The 23,549-nt window shown below is 47.1% G+C and overlaps 1 protein-coding gene across 1 annotated transcript in view; it reads left to right on the top strand.

Annotated features, from left to right (window-relative positions):
- Positions 1 to 23,549, top strand: part of LOC132380688 (deleted in malignant brain tumors 1 protein-like) — a 97,140-nt gene that overhangs the window by 69,619 nt on the left and 3,972 nt on the right. The window contains 7 exon segments of the mRNA XM_059949674.1: positions 5,464 to 5,778; positions 8,122 to 8,436; positions 10,175 to 10,568; positions 11,677 to 11,777; positions 12,633 to 12,683; positions 12,686 to 12,946; positions 14,664 to 14,978. Of these exon segments, the coding sequence (XP_059805657.1) occupies positions 5,464 to 5,778; positions 8,122 to 8,436; positions 10,175 to 10,568; positions 11,677 to 11,777; positions 12,633 to 12,683; positions 12,686 to 12,946; positions 14,664 to 14,978 (1,752 nt within the window).

Raw genomic sequence — 23,549 nt, forward strand, 5'->3', positions numbered from 1 at the left:
AAAGCCTCCAGAGAATTGGCCTCCACCGTCTTCCGAGGCTGTGCATTCCACACCTCCACAACTCTCTGGGAGAAGAAGCTCTTCCTCAACTCTGTTTTAAATAACTGACCTCTTATTCTCAATCCATGCCCCCTGGTACTGGACTTTCCCAACATCTGGAACATATTTCCTGCCTCAATCCTATCAAATCCTTTAATTATCTTAAACGTTTCAATCAGATCCCCTCTCAATCTCCTCAATTCCAGCGTGTACAAGCCCAATCTCTCCAATCTCTCTGCGTAGGACAGCCCTGCCATCCCAGGAATCAGCCTAGTGAATCTATGCTGCACTTCCTCAATTGCCAGAATGTCCTTCCTTAAACCTGGGGACCAAAACTGTACACAATATTCCAGGTGTGGTCTCACCAGCGCCCTGTACAAATGCGAAAGGACTTCCTTGCTCTTGTACTCAATTCCCCTTGTAACAAAGGCCAACATTCCATTTGCCCTCTTCACTGCCTGTTGCACTTGCTCATTCACCTTTATTGACTGGTGAACTAGGACTCCTAGGTCTCTTTGCATTTCTCCCTTACCTAACTCTACACCGTTCAGTCAATACTCTGCCCTCTTGTTCCTGCTTCCAAAGTGGATAACTTCACATTTATTCACATTGAATGACATCGGTCAAGTATCTGCCCACTCACCCAGCCTATCCAAGTCTCCCTGTATTCTCCTAACGTCCTCTTCGCATGTCACACTGCCACCCAGTTTAGTATCGTCAGCAAACTTGCTGATATAGTCTTCAATGCCCTCATCTAAATCGTTGACATAAATCGTAAAGACCTGTGGTCCCAATCCAGAGCCCTGTGGTACCCCACTAGTCACCTCCAGCCAGTCCGAGAAACACCCATTCACTGATACCCTTTGCTTTCTATCTGCCAACCAGTTTTCTATTCATGTTGAAACCCTGCCCCCAATGCCATGAGCTCTGATTTTACTCACCAATCTCCTATGTGGCACCTTATCGAATGCCTTCTGAAAATCTAGGTACACAACATCCACTGGCTTACCCTCGTCTAACATCCTTGTTACACCCTCAAAAAACTCCAACAGATTAATCAAGCTTTATTTGCCCTTGGTAAATCCATGCTGGCTCGGCCTAATCCTATTTCTGCCATCAAGATGTGCCACTATTTCGTCCTTAATAATGGATTCAAGCATCTACCCCACGACTGACGTTAATCTAACAGGGCGATAGTTCTCCGTTTTCTCCTTCCCTCCCTTCTTGAAAAGTGGGATAACATTAGCCACTCTCCAATCTTAAGGAAATCATCCTGAATCTAAGGAACATAGGAAAATGATTACAAATGCATCCGCAATTTCCTGAGCCACCTCTTTTAGAACCCTCGGATGCAGACCATCTGGACCCGGGGATTTATTAGCCTTCAGTCCTACCAGCCTACTCATCACAGTTTCTTTCCTAATGTCAATCTGTCTCAATTCCTCTGATATCTTATGACCCTGGCCCATCCATACATCTGGGAGATTGCTTGTGTCCTCCCTGGTGAATACAGATCTAAAGTTCTCATTAAATTCTGTTGCCATTTCCCTGTTTCCCATAACAATTTCTCCCAATTCATTCTTCAAGGGGCCAACATTGTTCTTAACTATCTTCTTTCTCTTCACATAGCTAAAAAAGCTTTTGCTATCCCCTTTTATATTCCTGGCTAGACTGAGCTCATACCTGATTTTTTTCTCTCCGTATTGCTTTTTTAGTTAAGATCTGCTGTTCCTTAAAACTTTCCCAATCATCTGTATTCCCACTCATCTTAGCCGTGTCATACTTATTTTTCTTTAATGCTATACAATCTCTGACTTCCTTTGTCAACCACTGTGGCCCCTTCCCCCTCTTTGAATCCTTCCTTCTCATTGGAATGAACTGCTTTTGCATCTTTTGTATTATGCCCAAGAATATCTGCCACTGCTGATCCACTGTCTTTCCTGCCAGGGCATTCGCCCATTTAACTTTGGCCAGCTCTTCCTTCATGGCTCCGTAGTCTCCTTTATTTAATTGCAACACTGACACCTCTGATCTGCCCTTATCCCTCTCAAATTGTAGATAAAAACTTATCATGTTATGATCACTACTTCCTAATGGCTCCTTTTCTTCAAGATCACTTATCAATTCCTGTTCATTACACATCACCAAGTTGAAAATAGCCTCGTTCCTGGTTGGCTCAAGTACAAGCTGTTCCAAAAATACATCCCTTAGACACTCCACAAACTCCCTATCCTGGAGTCCAGCACCTACCTGATTCTCCCAGTTCACCTGCATGTTGAAATCTCCCATAAAGACTGCATTACCTTTAGCACATGCCAATGTTAACTCCCTAATCAACTTGTACCCAATATCCACGCTACTGTTTTGGGGGCCTGTACACAACAGCCATTAGGGTCTTTTTACCCTTACTGTTGCTCAGCTCAATCCACACAGACTCTACTTCCCCTGTTCCCAAGTCACCTCTTGCTAAGGACTGAATCTCATTCCTCACCAACAGGGCCACCCCACCCCCTCTTCCCATATTTCTGTCTCTACCATAGCACGTATACCCTGGTACACTCAATTCCCAGGCCTGATCCCCTTGCAGCCATGTCTCCGTTATCCCAACTATATCGTAGTTCCCCATTTTCATCTGAGCTTCAAGCTCATCTGTCTTATTTCTGACACTACGCACATTCAATTATAGAATTCTTAGCCCATTCCTCCTCTCTTTCCTTAAGACACTGTCTACAGTACCTAACCCAGCTCCTTGAACTTCCATCGGGCTAATTGCACCCTGAATTGTGATGACCTTCTTAAGATCACCCAAACCTTCTACACATTTTACCCCATGCTCCTTCTGACCAACCCTCTGGATCTGGATCCCCCCCCCCACACATCTAGTTTAACCCCCCCCCCCCCCCCCGAGCAGCACTGGCAAACACTCCTGCAAGAATGTTAGTACCCCTCCGGTTCAGATATAGACCGTCCCTTCGAAACAGATACCAATGTCCCTGGAACAAAGACCAATTATCCAAAAACCTGAACCCTTCCTTCCTGCACCATGCTCTCAGCCTCGTATTAATGTGCATAATCATTCTATTCTTCGCCTCACTCGCACGTGGCACAGGTAGCAATCCCGAGATTGTCACCCTGGAGGTCCTGCCTTTCAGCTTCACTCCTAACTCCCTGAACTCTCTAAGCAGGACCCCCTCACTCACCTTACCTACATCGTTGGTCCCTACATGGACTACTACATCTGGGTTCATGCCCTCATTCTCAAGAATAGCCTGCACCCGATCTGAGATGTCCCGGACCCTGGCACCAGGGAGGCAACATACCATCCGAGACTCCCGATCTGCCCCCCTAACTATAGAAACCCCTAAAACCATCGCTCTCTTCTCTTCCCTCCTCCCCTTTCTAGTTGAGGGTTCAACCTCTGTGCCAGAGGCAGGACCACTACAACTCATTCCTGTTAGGTCATCCCCATCAACAGTATCCAGTACGGTATACTTATTGTTAATGGGAATGGCCGCAGGGGTGCTCTGCTCTCTCTGCCTGCTCCCCCGCCTCTCTGGACCGTCACCGACATGACTACCTCTTGGTTTTTTTGGTGTGACTACCTTCTGATAACTCCTATCTATCTCTGCCGCTGCCTCCCGAATGATCCGTAGTTCATCCAGCTCCAGCTCCAACTCCCTAACTCGGGCTGAAAGGAGCTGCAGCTGGACGCACCTCTTGCAGGTGTGGTCATCAGGGACAACTGTGTTGACCCTGACTTCCCACATACTGCATATGGAGCACACCACTGCTCTGACTGTCTCCCCCATACCTGAACTGAATTAATAGAATAAGTCTAAAAAGCTCCTAGCGACCTTACCTTCTTCCCCTCAGCGAGCAATCACACAGGCTTACCGAAGTCCCCTTACGCCGAAACCCACTTAGCCAAAGCCCAGGACTCTGCTTCCACGGACTCCGCCTTAGCCAAAGCCCAGGACTCTGCTTCCACGGACTCCGCCTTAGCCAGAGCCCAGGTCTCTGCTTCCACGGACTCCGCTGCCCGCTCGACGTTGCCCGCTCTGAAAAGAGTCCGGAGTCGTGCCAGGCCAACAGAAGGGACTATTTATCGTTGAGTTTGGAACTGTAGTTTTGTGACCCTGTGTTTAGTGTCCGTGTATGAGTCCTGGCCCAATGTCCTTTCCCCAAGGAGAGGACCGAACTCTGTTTAAAGTCCCGGCCCTACGTCCGGTTCCCAAGAAGTGGTCCCGGCTCTGTGTCCCTGTGCTTCAGTCCAAGCCTCACTGTTCCTGTGCTAAAATCGAAGGTTCTGTGGAGGTTCCATTCTTTGTCCAAGGCTCTGTGAAGGTTCTGTTCCGTCTCCAAGGCTCAGCAGATCTTGGATTCCGTGTCCAAGGTTCTGAGGAGGTTCCTGTCCGTATCCAGTTCTCCGAGGGTGTTCCATTCCGTGTCCGATGTTCCGAGGAGGTTCCAGTCCGTCTCCAAGGCTCCGAGGAGGTTCCAGTCCGTGTCCTACTCCAAGTCCTAGCCCACGCCCTGAGTCCTAGTCTCGTTAATGGCCAGTGTCCTTGTTCCATCTACGCCTCGCCCCGATTCTGCTTTGCTCTCCCTTGACCAAGGCTCTGCGTTACTGCTCTCCCTCGAGCAAGACCAAGCCTGAGCTTCATATCCTCGTTCAGTCCTATCATCCCGCATCCTGCTCCCACGTCCAGTCCTGTTGCCTTGCCACGTCTAGGATTGGATCCGGAGTTATCGCCCGAGTCAAGACACATGAAACGTATCCCTGTCCAGGATTTGGCTCGGAGCCCTTGTCCGGGTTCGTAGTTTCTAGTTCCCAGTTCCTAGTTCCTCGTCCAGGTACCACTTTCCTAGTCTAGTCTTAGACCAGACCCTGCACCCTAGTCTTTTCCAGCGTTGTTTCTCCCCCACTTCCCTTGGTTTCTGACACACATGGTCCTTCCCCTAGTACTTCAGTGCCTGTGTCTTGCATTTGGATCCGTTCCCAACGCTTAACTTATAACAAGGTCATGCAGATACTGGTCCCGATCCGTTGGACGAAATTCCAGGAGCTGCATTTGAATGCACCTCACGCAAATGTAGTTGCCCGTGGGATTTCATGACTCCAACCACTGACATGAATAACAAGCAAAGGCCTTATAAACTACAATAAATAGCACTGTCAAGTTTTCCCAGAGCCAGGTCCTCTTCCGTGTCGAAGGCTCCTTTCAGACAATGCATAACAATGCCACCCTGACTACTGGCCTATGCCAACAATCACCACTCCAGCAATGGTGGCTCCGCTTGAGAGACATTCAGATGCTGTGTTATAGTCAGGACCGTGGAAATGAACTCAGCTGTAAGCGACACCCTAAAAAATATAGCTACCACTGCGTCACAGAATAATTTCTTCTTTGATTGTCATTCCAGATCTCGAGATAAGGCTGGTAGGCGGCAGCGATCGTTGTTCGGGGAGAGTGGAGGTGCTGTACAATTCACAATGGGGAACGGTATGCGACGATGAATGGGGAACTGACGACGCCGAGGTTGTTTGCAGACAGTTGGGCTGCCCCTCTGGCGCAGCAGCAACAGCAAGTGCCTACTTCGGGCAAGGCAGCGCGAGCATCTGGATGGATGATGTTACATGCAATGGAAATGAATCCGCCCTTGGGGAATGTTCCTTCCGAGGGTGGGGTATTCATAACTGCGGTCACGGAGAGGATGCAGGAGTGAATTGTACAGAAGGTAGGCATAGAACTGAAAACATCTATGTTCCTTCTTTCTCGCTATTGGAAATAACCGAGATTTTATCTTGTAATAGTCAGGCCAGTCAGCTGCAGTTGCTGTGAGTAAAAAGATGTGTATTTATGCAATGTTCCTCACATGATAGAATACAGGGGCAAATTTCATCGAGATGTTCGAACACAATAATCCTTCATATAACTACATTCTCTCGCTGACTTAAGACGTGTGTGCAGTAAATATTGTAGGAGATCCCACTGCACCGCATCCGATGTGGGTTACTATACTACTGATTGCTATATGGACTAATGTTAGTGTGACAACTTGTAATATTCCTGTGGAGGCCGAGCAAAACATAAATATTCACTGACGTCTGTCTCTGTAGGAGTGATCATGTGTGAGTACACACGTTTAATGTACTTTATAGGACTTTGAGAGCAGCATTGAAACGCTTTTTGATTCTGCGTCCTCAAAGCACTGATATGCACTCTGCTGGCAGCAGTTTGTTTCGATCATCTGCTGCCCTCCTAAAAACCTGACTGCACGCTTTCATTGCTGGTTTATCATCTGCCCTATCCTGAGCCCATTCGCTTCTGTTTCTACCTCCCTGCCACATTTGTTTAAACTCTCCCCAATTGTTGGAATAGACCATTGCGCGAGAATGTTGGTTGAAACGCCACCAGCCGCAATCATTCCCTCTCGTGTAGGTCAAGCGGCCCTTAGCGGAGATCCCAGTGATCCAAGAAGCTGAAGCACTGCCCCTCTGCTCCAAATTCTCAGCCACACGTTTCATTGCCACATCATTCTTTTTCTGCCCACAGTGATACGCACTAATCGCAGTAATGTTCAATTGCCTGAGTCTCATCCTTCTGTCGTGCTCTTTAAATCCATTCTGCAATATGTCTCTTGCACCAACACATCTTCCTTCTCCTGCACCGTCTCGAATGTGCTATGGTCGCGATCGGAAACGGCTATCACCCTGGCACCTGGGAGGGAAAAGACCATTCGTGTGTGCCTTTTAGATCATCAGAATTTTATTTTTGATTCGGTGCGCATCCGATGTGGGTTACGATATTACTGATTGCTATATGGACTAACGTTAGTGTGACAACTTGTAACATTCCTGTGGAGGCCGAGCAATACATAAAACATCTGCCCTATCCTGAGCCCATTCTCTTCGGTTTCTACCTCCCTGCCACATTTGTTTAAACTCTCCCCAACAGTTGGAAGAAACCAATGCGCGTGACAATTGGTTAATCGGTTTCAGCTGCAACCCTTCGCTTTTGTATTGGTCAAACGGTTCCCAGAAGAGTTCCCATTGATGCAAAAAGCTGAAGCACTGCCCTTCTGCTCCAGATTCTCAGTCACACATTTATCTGTCAAATCATTCCGTTTCTACCCATGACGACGCGTGCAACTGGCAGTAATGCTCAAATCCCTGCATCTCTGCCTTCTTTCCAGCTCTTTAAATCGATTCTGCCGAATGGCTCTCATACCAAAACATCTACCCTATCCTACACCGTCTCCAATACGTTATGGTCGTGATCAACATCGGCCATGACCCTAGCACCTGGGAGGGAGAAGACCACCCGTGTGTCTCTTTCACTTAAAAATAATTATATTTTCGATTCGCCTGACTATTGCGTGTCACTTCTCAAAAGTAACCGACTCTCACAATTTTTCTGCAACACGATCCCATACTCCTTGCGGCACAATAGGTCTCCGTGGCATTGCCATAAGAGGTTTTGTGGAATACCGTATCCAAAACGACTTAAACATTTTTCAGGGGATTAACTCAACATCTGTACTGAGCTGAATGACTTTTCACCGTCCAGTTCCTTCAAGTGACAGCCAGGGACTTTTCAGGCTCCTGCATTTTAGTTGGGGCTACATCCCGGAAGCTTCGATGGACGATCTCCTCACTATCCCCTACATGACGAAGGTCCTGCAGCTGCTGCTCTCGATCCGTAATACAAACTCTTAGTAGCTCATCTGAATGCACCTCACGCTCATGTCGTTGCCTGTGGTGCTCCAGGATTCCAATGTCCGACTTGAATAGCACGCAAAGGACAGTGAAGCTGCAGTAAATAGCCAGGTCAGGTTAACCAGGTTAGGTCCTCTTCCGTGTCGAAGACAACTTTCAACCAACTTATTACAATGCCATTCTGACGATTGGCCTGTGCCAATAATCACCGGTCCAGCAACGGGGGCCCAGTTTAGCAAACATATGCATGCTGTGTTATCACAGCATGGATCGTGAAATTGAACTCAGGTGTAAGTGAAACTCTGAAAAATACAGGTACCTGTGCATCACAGAGTAATTTATTTTTTCGAATGTCATTCCAGAGCACGAGATAAGGCTGGTAGGCGGCAACGATCGTTGTTTGGGGAGAGTGGAGGTGAGGCACAATTCACAATGGGGAACGGTATGCGACGATTTGTGGAATGATCAGGACGCCAAGGTTGTCTGCAAACAGTTGGGCTGCCCCTCTCGCGGAATACCAATAGGGAATGCACGCTTCGGGCAAGGCAGCGGGAAGATCTGGATGGATGAAGTTAAATGCAAAGGAACTGAATCAGCCCTTGAAGAATGTTCCTTCCGAGGGTGGGGTATTCATAACTGCAATCACGGAAAGGATGCGGGAGTGGTTTGTGCAAAAGGTAGGCATAGAACTAAAAACATCTCTGTTCATTCTATCTCTCTTTTGGGAATAACGAAGATTTTATCTTTAAATGATTAGGCCAGACACATGCAGTTGCTGTGAGTAAAACGATCTGAATTCATGTACTGATCCTCACATAATAACACACAGAGGGAAATTTCTTCGACCTGTTCGAGCACCATATCCCCTCATGCGACTACATTCTCTCGCTGACCTAAGATGGGTGTGCAATAAATATTGCAGGTGATTCTACTGCACTGCTTGCGATTTGAGTTACGATACTTTTGACTGGTTTATGGACTGCTGATAGTGTGACAACTTGTAGCTTTCTTGTGGAGTGAGAGCAGAACTATAGTATTCACTGACATGCCTCTCTGGAGGAGTGATAACGTGTGAGCACACTCAATTCTTATACTATATAAAACATAGAGAACAGTATTGAGACGCTTTTTGATTCTGGGTCCTTAATGCACTGATATGCACTCTGCTGCCAGTTGTTTGGTTCGATCATCTGCCTGCCCTCCAATCAGTCTGACTGCACGTTATTTTTGCTCGTACATCATCTGCTCTGTCCTGAGCCCATTCTCTTCGTTTTCTTCCGCCCTGCAATATTGCTTTAAACTCTCCTCAATAGCTGGTAAAAGCCAGTGCCGAGAATATTGGTACTAATCAGTTTCAGCTGCAACCCTTGGTTTTTGTATACGCCGAACAGCACCGTGTAAAGATACCTATTATCCAATAAGCCGAAGCACTGCCCCTCTGCTCCAAATTCTCAGCCACTCATTCTGTGTCTACTCATACTGACGCATGCAATAATGATCAATTCCCTGCGTCTCAGCCTTCTTTCTGGCTTTTTAAATCCATTCTTTGTACCAACACACCTGTATGCTGGCTTACGCTCTCCAAAATGCTATGGACCCTGTCGGAAGAGTACATTATCTTAGTACCAGGGAGAGGAAAGACAACACCTGTGTCCCTTTCACATCAATAGAATTTTATTTTTGATCCGTCTGACTATCGACTAACCCCTTGTTACCCGCACGCGACTCTCCAGCTTCCATGTCTGAAAGAAAGGCCCACAGTCAGTCAGACTAAGTGGCATTCACCGAAGAGGTTTTCCGGAAAACAGTGTCACAAATTATACAGTTATTATTCAGGGAAATTACCCAAGAGCTGCTCTGAGCTGAATGCCTATTTATCATCCATATCCTTCCAGTGATACTCAGGCAGGCTTCAGGCTCCTGCCCTTTATTTACAGCTATTTCCCAGAACCTCCGATGGACGATCTCCTCATTGTCCCCTACATGTCGAAGGTCCTGCAGCTGTTGCTCACGTTCCGTAATACAGTCTTCTAGTAGCTGCAGCACGATGCAGCTTACGCTCATATAGTGGCTCGTGTGACTGCATGACTCTAACATCGACGGGAGCAACACGCAAGAGACCTATAAACTACAGTACATAGCCCTGACAAGTTACCCAGAACCAGGTGACAAGTTCCGAAGTTCCAGGTCCCCTTTCGTGTCGAAAACCATTTTCAGACAACGCCGAAGAATGCCACTCACACTACTAGCCTATGCCAACAATCACTGCTACAGAAATGGTGGTTCCACTTGAGCAAATATTCCCATGTTGTGTTCTGGTCAGGAACGTGGAAATCTACACAGCTCTAAGCGACACTCCAAAAATACATCTACCTCTGCGTCACAGAGTAATTTCTTCTTTGAATTTCATTCCAGAGCCCGAGATAAGGTTGGTAGGTGGCACCGATCGTTGCTCAGGGAGAGTGGAGTTGCTGTACAATTCAAAATGGGGAACTGTATGCGACGATGGATGGGGAACTGAAGACGCCAAGGTTGTCTGCAGGCAGTTGGGCTGCCCCTCTGGCGCAACGGCAATACTGAGCGCACACTTCGGGCAAGGCAACGGAGAGATCTGGATGGATGATGTTGCATGCAATGGAAATGAATCCGCCATTTCCGAATGTTCCTTCCGAGGGTGGGGTAGTCATAACTGCGGTCACGGTGAGGATGTGGGAGTGGTTTGTGCAAAAGGTAGGCATAGAACTAAAAACATCTCTGTTCATTCTATCTCTCTTTTGGGAATAACAAACTTTTTGTCTTTTAACAATTAGGCCAGCCTCTTGCAGTTGCTGTGAGAAAAACGATGTGAATTTATGTACTGATCCACACATGATAGCATACAGTGGCGAATTTCATTGAGCTGTTATATCAGAATAGACATTCATGTGACTACATTCTCTCGCTGACGTAAGAAGCATGTGCAGTAAATATTGTAGGTGATTCTACTCCACCGCATGCGATTTGAGTTACGATGTTATTGATTGGTATAGGGAATGCAGTTAGAGAGACAACCTGTTACATTAATGTGGAGGGAGAACAGAACTGTGGTATTCACTGACATCTGTGTCTGTAGGTGTAAGAATGTGTGAACACACTCTATTTTTAATCTTACAAGACTTTGATAACATTATTGAGACACCTTTAGATATTTCGACCCGAATGCACCGATATGCACACTGCTGGAAGCATTTTGTTTCGATACCCCCTCAACATTGCTTTAAACTCTCCCCAAAAGCTGCCAGAAAACTGTACACAAGTATCGTAGTCCACATGGGCTTCAGCTTTCAGCCTTTTCTTTTGAGTTGGTCAAACGGCCCGCAGAAGGCAACCCAATGATCCAGGAAACTATTTCTCCAAAGACTCAGCCACACATTGATCTGCCATGTCATTCTGTTTCTACCCGCACTGACGCATGGAACTGTCTGTATTGCTCAATTACCTCTGTCTCAGCCGTCTGTCAAGCTTTTTTAATCCTTTTTGTGGAAACTCTTTTTAGCAAACATTTGCATGCTCCCACGCGCACTCCAAAATTGTATGGACGGGATCCGAATGGTCCATTACCCGAACACGCGGGAGGGAAAGGACCACACGTGTGTCCCTTTTACATCAACCGAATTTTATTTTCGATCCGTCTGACTATTGAGTGCCCCTTCTCACCCGCACCCGACTCACATTCCTTCATTTCTGCAAAACGGCCCTGTACTCATTGCGACAGAAGTGTTTTCCGTGCCATTCCCCTATGAGGTCATCTGGAAAACAGTGTCCAAAATGATATTGATTTTATTCAGGGAAATTCCCAAGAGCTACTCTGAGTTGAATACATATTCACTATCCAATTCCTTCGAGGGACAAGCAACCTTTATGCTCCTGCCCTTTAGTTGCGGCTATTTCCCAGAACCTCCGATGGACGATCTCCTCATTGTTCCCTACATGTCGAAGGTGCTGCAGCTGTTGCTCTTTTCCGCAATACAGTCTTCTAGTATCTACAGCTGGATGAACCTCACACTCATATAGTTTCCCGTGTGACCACATGACTCTAACATCGACGTGAATAACAAGCAAGGGACATTTAAACTACAGTAAATGGCCCTGTTAAGTTACCCGGGGTCAGTTCCTCTTCCGTATCCAAGCCTGCTTTTTCGGTCCGTCTGACTATTGAGTACTCCTTCTAACCCGCATCCGACTCTTAACTCCTTCGTTTCCGCAACACGGCCCATACTCAGCGCGACACGCGTGGTCTCCGTGGCATTCCCTACATGGTTATCTGGAAATCAGAGTCCGAATTTATAAGTTATTATTCAGGGGATTACTCGGGAATACTGAGCTGAATTCCTGCTCACTATCCAGTTCCTTCCAGTGTCAGTCAGGCAGTTTCCAGGCTCCTGCACTGTATTTGAGGCTATTTCCCGAACTTCCAACAGACGATCTCCTCACTGTCCCCGACATGCCTAATGTCCCGCAGCTGTTCCTCACGAGCAGTACTAGTGTCCTCTAGCAGATGCAACTTAACGCACCTCACCCTCGTGTGGCCCCATGACTCTAACATCGACAAGCAAGGGGCCTTTAAACTACAGTAAATAGGCCTTTCAAATTACCCAGAACCAGGTCCTCGTCCTTGTCAAAGATCCCTTTCAGACAACGCATAAAAATACCACACTCACTACTGGCCTTTGCCAACAATCAACATGACAGCAATGTTGGCTCCACTTGCGCAAAAATTCATATGCTGTGTTATGGTCAGGAACGTGGAATTGCAATCAGATGTGAATGCCACGCTGAGCAACACAGGTACCTCTGCGTCAGAAAATAATTCCTTCTTTGAATGTCATTCCAGAGCCCGAGATAAGGTTGGTAGGTGGCACGGATCGTTGTTCCGGGAGAGTGGAGTTCTTTACAATTCAAAATGGGGAACCGTGTGCGACGATGGATGGGGAACTGAAGACGCCAAGGTTGTCTGCAGACAGTTGGGCTGCCCCTCTGGCGCAGCGGCAATAGCGAGTGCACACTTTGGGAAAGGCAGCGGGGACATCTGGATGGATGATGTTGCATGCAAGGGAAATGAATCCGCCCTTTGGGAGTGTTCCTTCCCAGGTTGGGGTATTCATCTCTGCGATCACGGAGAGGACGCTGGAGTGAACTGTACACATGGTAGGTACAGAACTAAAAACATCTTTGTTCCTTCTTTCTTTCTATTGGGAATAACGAGAATTTTGTGCTTCAATAATTAGGCCCGCCACTTGCAATTGCTGTGAGCAAAACGACGTGAATATATATACTGATCCACACATGATAGCATACAGGGGCCAAATTCAGCGACCTGTTCGAGCATAATAACCCTTCATACGATTACGTTAACTCGCTGACGTAAGACGTGTTCCTATTACGATACTATTGACAGGTATATGGGCCGCTGTTACAGTGACAACATGGAACATTCTTGTGTGGGGAGAGCAGAACCGTGGTATTCACTGACATCTTTCTTTGTAGAAGTGATCCTGTGTACGCACACTCTATTCTTGTACTTTACAGAAATTTGAGAACCGTATTGAGACGCTTTTTGATTCTGCGCCCCTAATCCTCTGATATGCACTCTGCCAGCAGCAGTTTGTTTCGATCATCTGCCTGTCCTCCTCTCAGCCTGACTGTACGCTATCATGGCTCATTCATCATCTGCCCTATCCTGAGCCTATTCTCTTTGGTTTCTACCTCCTTGCAACGTTCGTTTAAACTCTCCCCAATAGTTTGAAGAATTCAATGCGCATGATAATTGGTTAATTGGTTTCAGCTGCAACTCTTCGCTTTTGTATAGATCAAACGGCTCCCAGAAGGGATCACAATGATCAAAGAAGCTGAAGCACAGCCCCTCTTCTCCAAATTCTCAGCCACGCAATTATCTGCCATATCACTCCGTTTCTACCCACTACAACACATGCCACTGGCAGTAATGTTCAAATCCCTGCATCTCAGTCTTCTTTCCAGCTCATTAAATCCATTCTGCGGAATGTCTCTTCTACCAACCCATCTTCCCGCTCCCGCACCGTCTCCAAAATCCTATGGTTGCGATCGGAATTGGCCAGTACACGGGCACCTGGGATGGAAAAGACCACGCGTGTGTCCCTTTCACATAAACAGAATTTTATTTTCGATTCGTCTGACCATTGAATGCCCCTTTTCACAAGCACCGGACTCTCATAATTTCATTTCTGCAACACGGCCCCATACTCAGTGTGACACACGAGGGCTGCGTGGCATTCCCCTAAGAGGTTATGTGGAAAACAGTGTCCAAAACGATATAATTATTATTCCGGGGAATAACTCAACAGCTGCACTGAGCTGAATGACTTTTCACCATCCATTTACTTAAAGTGACATTCAGGGTGTTTTCAGGCTCCTGCACTTTAGTTGAGGCTACTTCACAGAAGCTTCGATGGAAGATCTCCAATCTATTCCGTACATAATGAGGGTCCTGCAGCTGCTGCTCTCGGTCAGTAATACAGACTCCTAGTAGCTCAGCTGGATGCACCTCACGCTCATGTGTTTGCCTGTGAAGCTCCATGACTCCAATGTCGGACGTGAATAGCACGAAAAGGGCCATTAAGTTGCAGTAAATGTCATTGTCAAGTTACCCAGAGCCAGGTCCTCTTCCATGTCGAAGACTACCTTCAACCAACGCAGAACAATGCCGCTCTTACGACTGGCCTATGCCACTAATCACTGCTCCAGCAATGGTGGCTCCGCTTCAGCAAACATACGCATGCTGTGTTATGGTCAGGATCGTGGAAACGAACTCAGCTGTAAGCGATCCTCTGAAAAATAGAGGTACCTCTGCGTCACTGAGTAATTTGTTCTTTGAATTTCATTCCAGAGCACGAGATAAGGCTGGTAGGCGGCAACGATCGTTGTTCAGGGAGAGTGGAGGTTTTGCACAATTCACAGTGGGGAACGGTATGCGACGATTTGTGGGATGATGAGGACGCCAAGGTTGTCTGCAGACAGTTGGGCTGCCCCTCTGGCGCAACGGCAATACTGAGTGCCAGCTTCGGGCAAGGCAGCGGGAATATCTGGATGGATGATGTTACATGCAAAGGAACTGAATCCGCCCTTGAGGAATGTTCCTTCCGAGGATGGGGTATTCATGGCTGCAGTCACAGTGAGGATGCAGGAGTGAATTGTAAAGGAGGTAGGCATAGAACTAAAAACATCCCTGTTCCTACTTTCACTCTATTGGGAATAATGAAAATTTTATCTTTAAATGATTAGGCCAGGCACTTGCAGTTGCTGTGAGTAAAACGATATGAATTTATGTATTGATCCTCTCATAATAGCATACAGAGGCAAATATCTTTGACCTGTGAGAGCACAATATCCCGTCATGTTGACTGCATTCTCTTGCTGACGTAAGGCGGGTGTGCAATTAATATTGTAGTTGATTATACTGGACCGCATCTGATTTGAGTTACGGTACTATTGGCTGGTATTTCTGTTAGCGTGACAACTTGTAACAATCATGTGGAGGGACACTAATACGTGAGATTTACTGACATCTGTCTCTGTAGGATTGATAATATGTGAGCACACTCTATTCTTATACTTTTTAGGAGATTGAGAACGGTATTGAGACGCTCTTTGATTCTGTGTCCCTAATGCACGGATATGCACTCTGCTGACAGCAGTTTGTTTCTATCATCTACCTGCACGCTATCTTTGCTCGTACATCATCTGCCCTATCCTGAGTCCATTATGTTCGGTTTCTACCCCCCTGCAGCATTCGCTTAAACTCTCCTCAATAGACTATAGAAACCAGGGCGAGAGTATAGTGGTCCCCATCGTCTTCAGCTGCATCCTTTCGATTTTGCATAGGTCATACGTCCCTCAGAAGAGATACCAATAAACCGATGAGTTGAATCATTAACCCTTGCTCCAAATTCTCAGGCACACATTTATCTGCCGAATCATTCTGTTTTTACCCACACTGAAGCTTCACAGAAATGCTCAATTCCCTGTGTCTCAGCCTTCTGTCAAGCTTTTTAAATCAATTCCGTGGAAACTCATCTGCGGAAAATCATTCTGCGGAAACCAACATATCTGCCTGCTCCCGCACGTTCTCCAAAACGCTATGGACATGATCTAAATTGTCCATTACCCTAGTACCTGGTAGGGAAAAATAGCACCCATGTGTCCCTTTCATATCAACAGTATTTCATTTTCGCTCCGACTGACTGTTGAGTACACCTTCTAACCCAAACCCGACTCTAACACTTATGGTTATGCAACACGGCCCCATACTCAGTGCGACACACGTGATCTCCATGGCATTTCCCTAAGAGGTTATCTGGAAATCAGTGTCCAAAATGCTAATTTAGTATTCAGAGGAATTACCCAAGAGTTGCTGTGAGCTGAAATCCTATTCACCTTCCAGTTCCTTCCAGTGACAGCTAGGAAGTTTGCAGGCTCCTGCTCATCAGTTATGGATATTACCCAAAACCTCCGATTGACGATCGCCACACTTTCTACATCCTGAAGGTCCTGCAGCTGTTGCTGTCGATCCATAATACAGTCCTCACTTTGCTGCAGCTGGATGCGCATTACCCTCATGTAGTTGCCCGTGAGGCTGCTTGACTCTAACATCGACGGGAATAACACGCAAGAGTCCTTTAAACTACAGTAGGCAGAACTGTCAACTTACCCAGAGTAAGGTCCTCTTCCGTGTTGAAGACTCCTTTCAGTCAGCGCATAACAATACCACTCTCACTTTCGGCCTATGCCACCAATCAGCGTTCCAGCAATGTTGGCTCCGCTTGAGCAAACACTCACATGCTGTGTTATAGTCAGGAACGTGGAAATGTACTCAGCTGGAAGCTGGAAGCGATACTCTGAAAAATGCAGGTACCTCTGCGTCACAGAGTAATTTCTTATTTGAATGTCATTCTAGAGCCCGAGATTAGGCTGGTAGGCGGCAGCAATCGTTGTTCAGGGAAAGTGGAAGTGAGGTACAATTCACAGTGGGGAACGATATGCGACGATGGATGGGGAACTGACGAGGCCAACTTTGTCTGCAGACAGTTGGGCTGCCCTTCTGGACCAGCGGCAATAGCCAGTGCACACCTCGGGCAAGGCAGCGGCAAGATCTGGATGGATGATGTTGCATGCAATGGAAATGAATCCGCCCTTGGGGAATGTTCTTTCCCAGGGTGGGGTAGTCATAACTGCAGTCACGGACAGGATGCGGGAGTGAATTGTACAGATGATAGGCAGAGAACTAAAAACATATTTCTTCCTTTTTTCTCTCTATTGGGAATAATGAAGAGTTTACCTTTTAATAATTCGGCCATCCACTTCCAGTTGCTGTGTGTAAAACGATGTGAATGTATGTAATGATCCCCACATGATAGCATACAGTGGCAAATTACAGCGACCAGCTTGAGCACAGCAACCCTTCATATTACTACATTCTCTGGCTGACATAGGACGCGTGTGCAGTAAATATTGTCGGTGATTCTACAGCGCCGCATGTGATTTGAGATACGATACTATTGACTGCAGTTAGCGTGGGTACATGTAACATTCCCATGGAGGGAGAGCAGAACTGTGTTATTCCCTGGCATCTGTCTCTGTATGAGTGATAATCTGCGAGCACACTCGTTTTATATACTTGATAGGACTTTAAGAACAGTATTGAGAGGCCTTTTTAATTCTGCATCGCAATGCACTGATATGCACTCTGCCGGCAGCAGTTTATTTCGATCAGCCTGCCCCCTTATCAGTCTGACTGCATCCTATCTTTGCTTGTTCGTCATCTGCCTTATCCGAAGCCCATTCCCTTCGGTTTCTACCCCTGCAACATTCGTTTAATCTCTCCTTCAATAGCTGGTAGAAACGACTGTGCGAGTATAGTGGTCCTTAAGCTGCAACTCTTCGCTTCTGTGTAGTTCAAACGGCCCGCAGAATAGATTCCAATGATGCAAGAATCTGAAGCAATGCCCTCCGTGCTCCAAACTCTCAGCCAGAGAAATCATTCTGTTTCTACACATACTGAGGCATGCCACTTGCCATAATGCGCAATTCCCTGCGTTACCGTTTTCTGTTAAATCTTTTAAATCCATTCTGCAGACACTTTGTACCAACACACTGCTTGCGCCTGCACACTCTCCAAAATGCTACGGACGCAATCGGAATTGTCCATTACCCCAGCACGTGGGACGGAAAAGACCACCCGTGTGTCCCGTTTATATCAACAGAATTTTATTTTCTATCCGTCAGACGATTGAATACACCCTCTTATCCGCATCCAACCCTCCCTCTTCCGTTTCTGCAAGAAAGCCCTATGCTCAGTGCGACTCACGTGCTCTCAGTGGCATTCCCCTACGAGGTTTTGTGAACACGGTGTCACAAATGATACAGTTATTGTTCAGGGGAATTACCCAAGAGCTGTTCTGAGTTGAATGCCAATTCAGCATCCAGTTCTTCTGACGTAGAGTGAAGTAAACTTAAGTAGATGGATAGGTAAATAGCCGGATTGATTGGGGGCAATGATTGGCTTATGGTCAATTGTCTTATATGCACTTTATGTTGCCGAGCAGTCAGCAAGAAACTCCACCCAGCAACAGGTGACATACTTGGCATTGTTCTCTAAAAGTGCTAAGCATCAATTAATATGGGTATAGAATGTTTAAAGGGGTATCTCAAGTTATAACCAAATATGGGACAGGACGTTCGAGAGAAGGGGGAAGCGTCAGGGGTAGGTGCCAATGTAGGGAACTAGCGTTGTATCCTGGATTGTTTTGGCAAAAAATAATTATTTATAACCAATAATGATTTTACATCTAATTGTATATTCAGATGTGATCGAATCCATTCTAAAATTGCCTGAACTCGCGTAATTGTAAGGTTTCCTGCGATTAATGTTATAAAAAGTGTAGAATTGTCTGTCGGGGTGGATTGCTCAGACTGGCTACTTGATCAGTCGTAATATCCCCAATAGCATGCTATGAATGATGACTGAAGTTTGATGAAGTATCGCTTCTTTTATGGTTGTGTTGGGTTCGTGGTACCTTCCGCTGTTGCGTCGGGTTGATCCGCCTTTGAAAATTTGGCTAGCCAGGCAGGACGACGTATTCCCGTGTGACAGGGTCAGTGATTGCTGGGTGGCAGTGACCTGAGACGGATTGGGCCTACGAGGAAAGATTGACCTTGCTTTCTCTCAGTAATTGTCCACCTCGGCGACCCCTTCGTCTGGCGGATAATTCTCTGACGGACTCCTTCTGAAACCTGAGTTAAAGATCGCCATATTGCCACAGGTCAGCGGATTTGGGTAGATACAGGACCCGACTAGGTATAGGGATTATTGCGAGTATTAAAGTTTACGAGGTATTGTGAGTATTGAAGTATGTGCGTGCTGAAGAATGGGGCAGTGGATCATCATCAGTGATCTATTAAATTTTTCTTTGGGTGCATCGCGGCGAATTGGGCAGTGGGTTATAGACAGTGACTTACATTTGAAGCTGGTGAGCATCTTAATTGACGTGGGGGCCGGGGTGTGTAGCACAGTAAATTTACCAGAGAAGGACAGAACAGAAGCTTGGCCAAACACAGGGGAAGAGGCTCTCCCCTTCAGTCTATACTTACATTGTAAATATGTTTTGGAGTAGGCTTGCAATAATTTGCCTGTCTCAGCATCCTGCCTTAGACCGGTTGTTGAGAGGGGAAATCCCCCAGGCGAAGGTCAGGACTTGAAGTGGATGCAGGGAGACACGGCAAAAGATTAACGGGGAAGGGGCGTTATAGGTTATCTGGTGGTAAATCTGCACTCCGAAGTATCAGCATCCAGCCTTAAACTGGTTGTTAAGAGGGGAAATCTCCAACTCGAATGTCCGGACCCTGAAGTGGATGTGAGAAAAGGAGGCGGCTGACCCACTTTATTAGGAAGTATGGGGCAAACATTAGATAAGTTTGTACATAACACGCCATTACTCCTGATGAAGGGTTTCGGCCCGAAACGTCATCACCACCTCCTCCCATAGATGCTGTCTGGCTTGCTGAGTTCTGACAGCATTTTGTGTTTTTATTTATTTCCAGCATCTGCAGATACACACGTGACGCCATTACTTAAACTATGTAAAGATGACCCGGAGAGAGAAAATGATTTCCGGAGCCTGAATCTGAAATTGTGTAGTGAAATTTGGCCTTTGGGTGGGACCTGGGACTTGGACCAATGTCTAAAGGCAGAAGAAGCAATTTGGAAATGTAAAGCTGGACAAAAATGGGAGGTTTTAATGTCCAATTGGAGAAAAACGGTCGAAGAATTAACAAATCTAAGCAAAGTAGTTGGGAGCACAATGCACGTCGAAGAGGGATTATTGTAAATGTCTATGATGGAAATATGAAATGGTGGGCGAAATTAAAAGGACTGTGTGAGGGTTATCACAATAAGGTAAAACAGGATAGGGAGACGAAAGATAGGCGGTTAAGTACAGGCGACAAGATAAAGGCGAAGCCGGCAAAGGAAAAACTGAGGTACCTCTTGTCCTGTCTGGATTGCCCATTCTGTTTGACGATAATGAGCCTGAGATGGAGGAAGCCTGGCGAACCCAACCCTCAGCACTGCCACCCCCATATAACGCTACCGCCGCCCAACCCCAGAATACGCCCTCCTCAAGCCCGATAGTCACCCGATCTAGGGGACAATTCGGCAAAGGCAGGATAACAGGCGCCAGAGTAGGGGACGACAAAACTTTCTTGTAGGTGATGGACCCCTCGTGGAACCTGAGGCAGATACGGAGTAAGATTCAGGCACGGGTAGTGATGCCTCTGAGGACCCCGACCAGCCCCTGCCACAAATAGAGCACATCGTAGGTAATTTCCTATGCGCACTCTGCCTAATCCTAATGCTAGACAAGCGGGTCAGCGGCCAACGATAAATGTCTGTACTACCTGGAAGCCCCCAGAGATGTGTTTGATAATGAATCAGTCTCCAAATAGGAAAAATGAACGTGAGGGATTTATTGACTCTATGATTGGTACAATACGAATGTTCCAGGCAACTCTTTCGGGAACTCTTTAGTTTGTGTTGCATGTCCCTCACCACTAGTGAACAGGAGCGATGGCTGGAGGTATTAGGAAATCATCCAGATTGGCAGGCGTTCGAGCAGGTTGTTCCACAGTCAGGAAATCAGGTGAATATGATTCGGCGGGCTTTGCGAAAGGCACTGCAGCAGCCAGTAGACGTTACAAAGGCCATTGAGTGCTACCCTAAGGCGGGGTAAGACGGCAGCGATTTCTGGGCTCACTTTTGCAATGTCCATGCAACCTATGCAGGGGATGCTGCTTATATTGCCCGTAATACCTCGCACCAGTTTAACACGATGATTTTGCAGTGTCTCCGCGAGGATCTGCACAAGACTATGAGAATTAATGCTATGGATTGGCATGATAAGAATAAACAGCAGATGAAAAGGGCAGTTGAGAATTTCTGGAATCATAGTAGGGATTCCAGGCCAACCAGACTAAAGCAAGAAATGCCGCGTCCTGCCGCGCCACAATAAAGGCAGCCGCACAGTGCAGGATAACAAAGGGAGTCCGGATGGGTGGCCCCTTATGGATATGGGAATATAACTTCCCCGAATGGGCCTCAGGCTTCGGCCCGCGAACCACCCCATACCCCACCCTTGTCGAGGTACCCGTAGGGGCTACACAGGACCAAGGTACCGCTGCTCCCAACCTACTCAGCAGCCACCCGCCTTGAGAGATGTTAGTCTTACCGGGTGCTATGGTTGCGGTGCGGCTGATCAGTGGCTGTGTGACTGCCCCCAGCGCCAACATCAATCAAGGCAGCCCGGCATGCGCCAGCACTTTACAGCCGACAATCCCTTTGCCTCCTGACTAGCCGATGAAAATAGGGGCGGAGAAGGAGGGCAACGACAGTTCCCTGCCCTTACATGCCACCCCGAAGCCAGCCGATTATCAGTCTGCCCGTAGAAGGGCAATCATAGCCTTTATGGTGGACACCAATGCCACTGCATCAACCCTATGGGTTTCTTGTTTTACTCAGCATAGCTTTGCTCTGTCAGATTACTTGTTTAAAATTAAGTGGCCTGGCAGGAAAGGAAAAATCCTACTCGCTCACCATTCCCCTGCGGGTATCTTACTGGGAACGGCAAGGCGCGGTACGGTTTGCTATGACCCCGGACATTGGGTTCAATCTAGCCGGCCGAAATCTTTTATGCGCCTTCCACCTGCGCATCCAGTGCTTATGATGACGGGTTTCCAGTCGGTATTTCTGATTCCCGGAAGGATTTCTGGTCAACCACTCACCCCAGTCGTAGTCCCATGATATCACAGGGGACGACCTATTAACTTATGAGCAAGCACCTCTTGATCACCGTGTGACTCTAGCATATTACCTCTTGAGCAATTCACGGTAATCGGAGGCTATTTACTCTCCTTATCTTGGGGTTTCTGTCCCTGAGACAGTTTACGGTACTGTGGAAGGAAAGGAGGGCTTGGCTCTGCTGGTTGAGGTGCCCGTGGAATTATAGCACCAATCGGGATTGGTCTCTCCCCACTAGACCCTCACCGTCACGGAGGGACACCAACCCATGGAGTTGGGCTTTTTGCCCAACAAACTCGAAGGAGAGGCTAATCTAGCAGTGGTAGACATGCCACAGATTTTTATGTTTTATATGACACTCACCTTTTACCAACAACCCTTCAGTGTCCTGGGCTGGCTGCAGTACCATTACCCTAGCCACATGTCAACTGATGAAACTGTACAGGATCTTTGGGCTGTCTCCAAAATTGAAGGTCGCTGTCAGCTCGGTCCCTCCGTTAAAAATAGACGTTCGGGAAGGGACTCAGTTCCCATCTATATCTCATTATCCTCTCAAGAAGGAGGCGTTTGAAGACATAACCCATCTCACTGAATCCTTCTGCAAGCAGCGCATTCTAGTCCCGTGCCAATCCCCTTGCAATATCTTGCTGGATCCGTAGCCGGGAAGGCCACATTGGCGGCTAGTGCAGGATCTCCGTAAGATTAATGGAATTGTGCAGCCCATACATCCCGTAGTTCCTAATCCCGCTCCGATTATAAGAAGCATCCCATGGAACACCCAGGTCTTTAACATAGTAGATCGCAGCATGTATTTTTGCGATTCCCCTGGTTCCTGATTCGCAATACCTTTTTGCATTTACCTTTCAAGGTCAGCAGTACACTTAGATTCGGTTAGCCCAAGGGTCTGTGGACTCGCTCACCATTCTCTCGCAGATTTTGCATAGGCAGCTGAGAGATTTACAATTTCCCGGGGGGCTTACGGTAAGTCAGTACGTAGACGACCTCCCACTGGCCAGCCTGTCAGAAACAGCAAATGAGCAGGACACCAATGCACTTCTGAATGGCTGCACTTGTAAGGTTACGTGATTAATCCCCACATGGTACGGAGAGCCCAACGCAAGTGAGATTTCTGGGAACGCTTTCGAGCGCAACTGAAATGCACCAACTCCTGAAAGGGTGACCTTGATCCCCGCGACCTCCCCCGCACCCCGCCAACTACGTCGAAAACCATGTGTGCTTTCCTTGGTCTGGTAAAATTTGTAAACAGTGGATTACCAATGTTGCTGTGTATACTAGACATTTGAGCCTCTGGCTTCCAGTACACTTAAAGGGCATCGGGAACTAACTGAGCAACAGAAACGGGCCTTTACGGAATTGAAGCAATCGCTCTCGAGGGCGCCTGCTCCATGCCCCCCACTCCATGAA

This window comes from Hypanus sabinus, chromosome 24, assembly GCF_030144855.1.
Source record: "Hypanus sabinus isolate sHypSab1 chromosome 24, sHypSab1.hap1, whole genome shotgun sequence".
Classification (NCBI taxonomy): domain Eukaryota; kingdom Metazoa; phylum Chordata; class Chondrichthyes; order Myliobatiformes; family Dasyatidae; genus Hypanus; species Hypanus sabinus.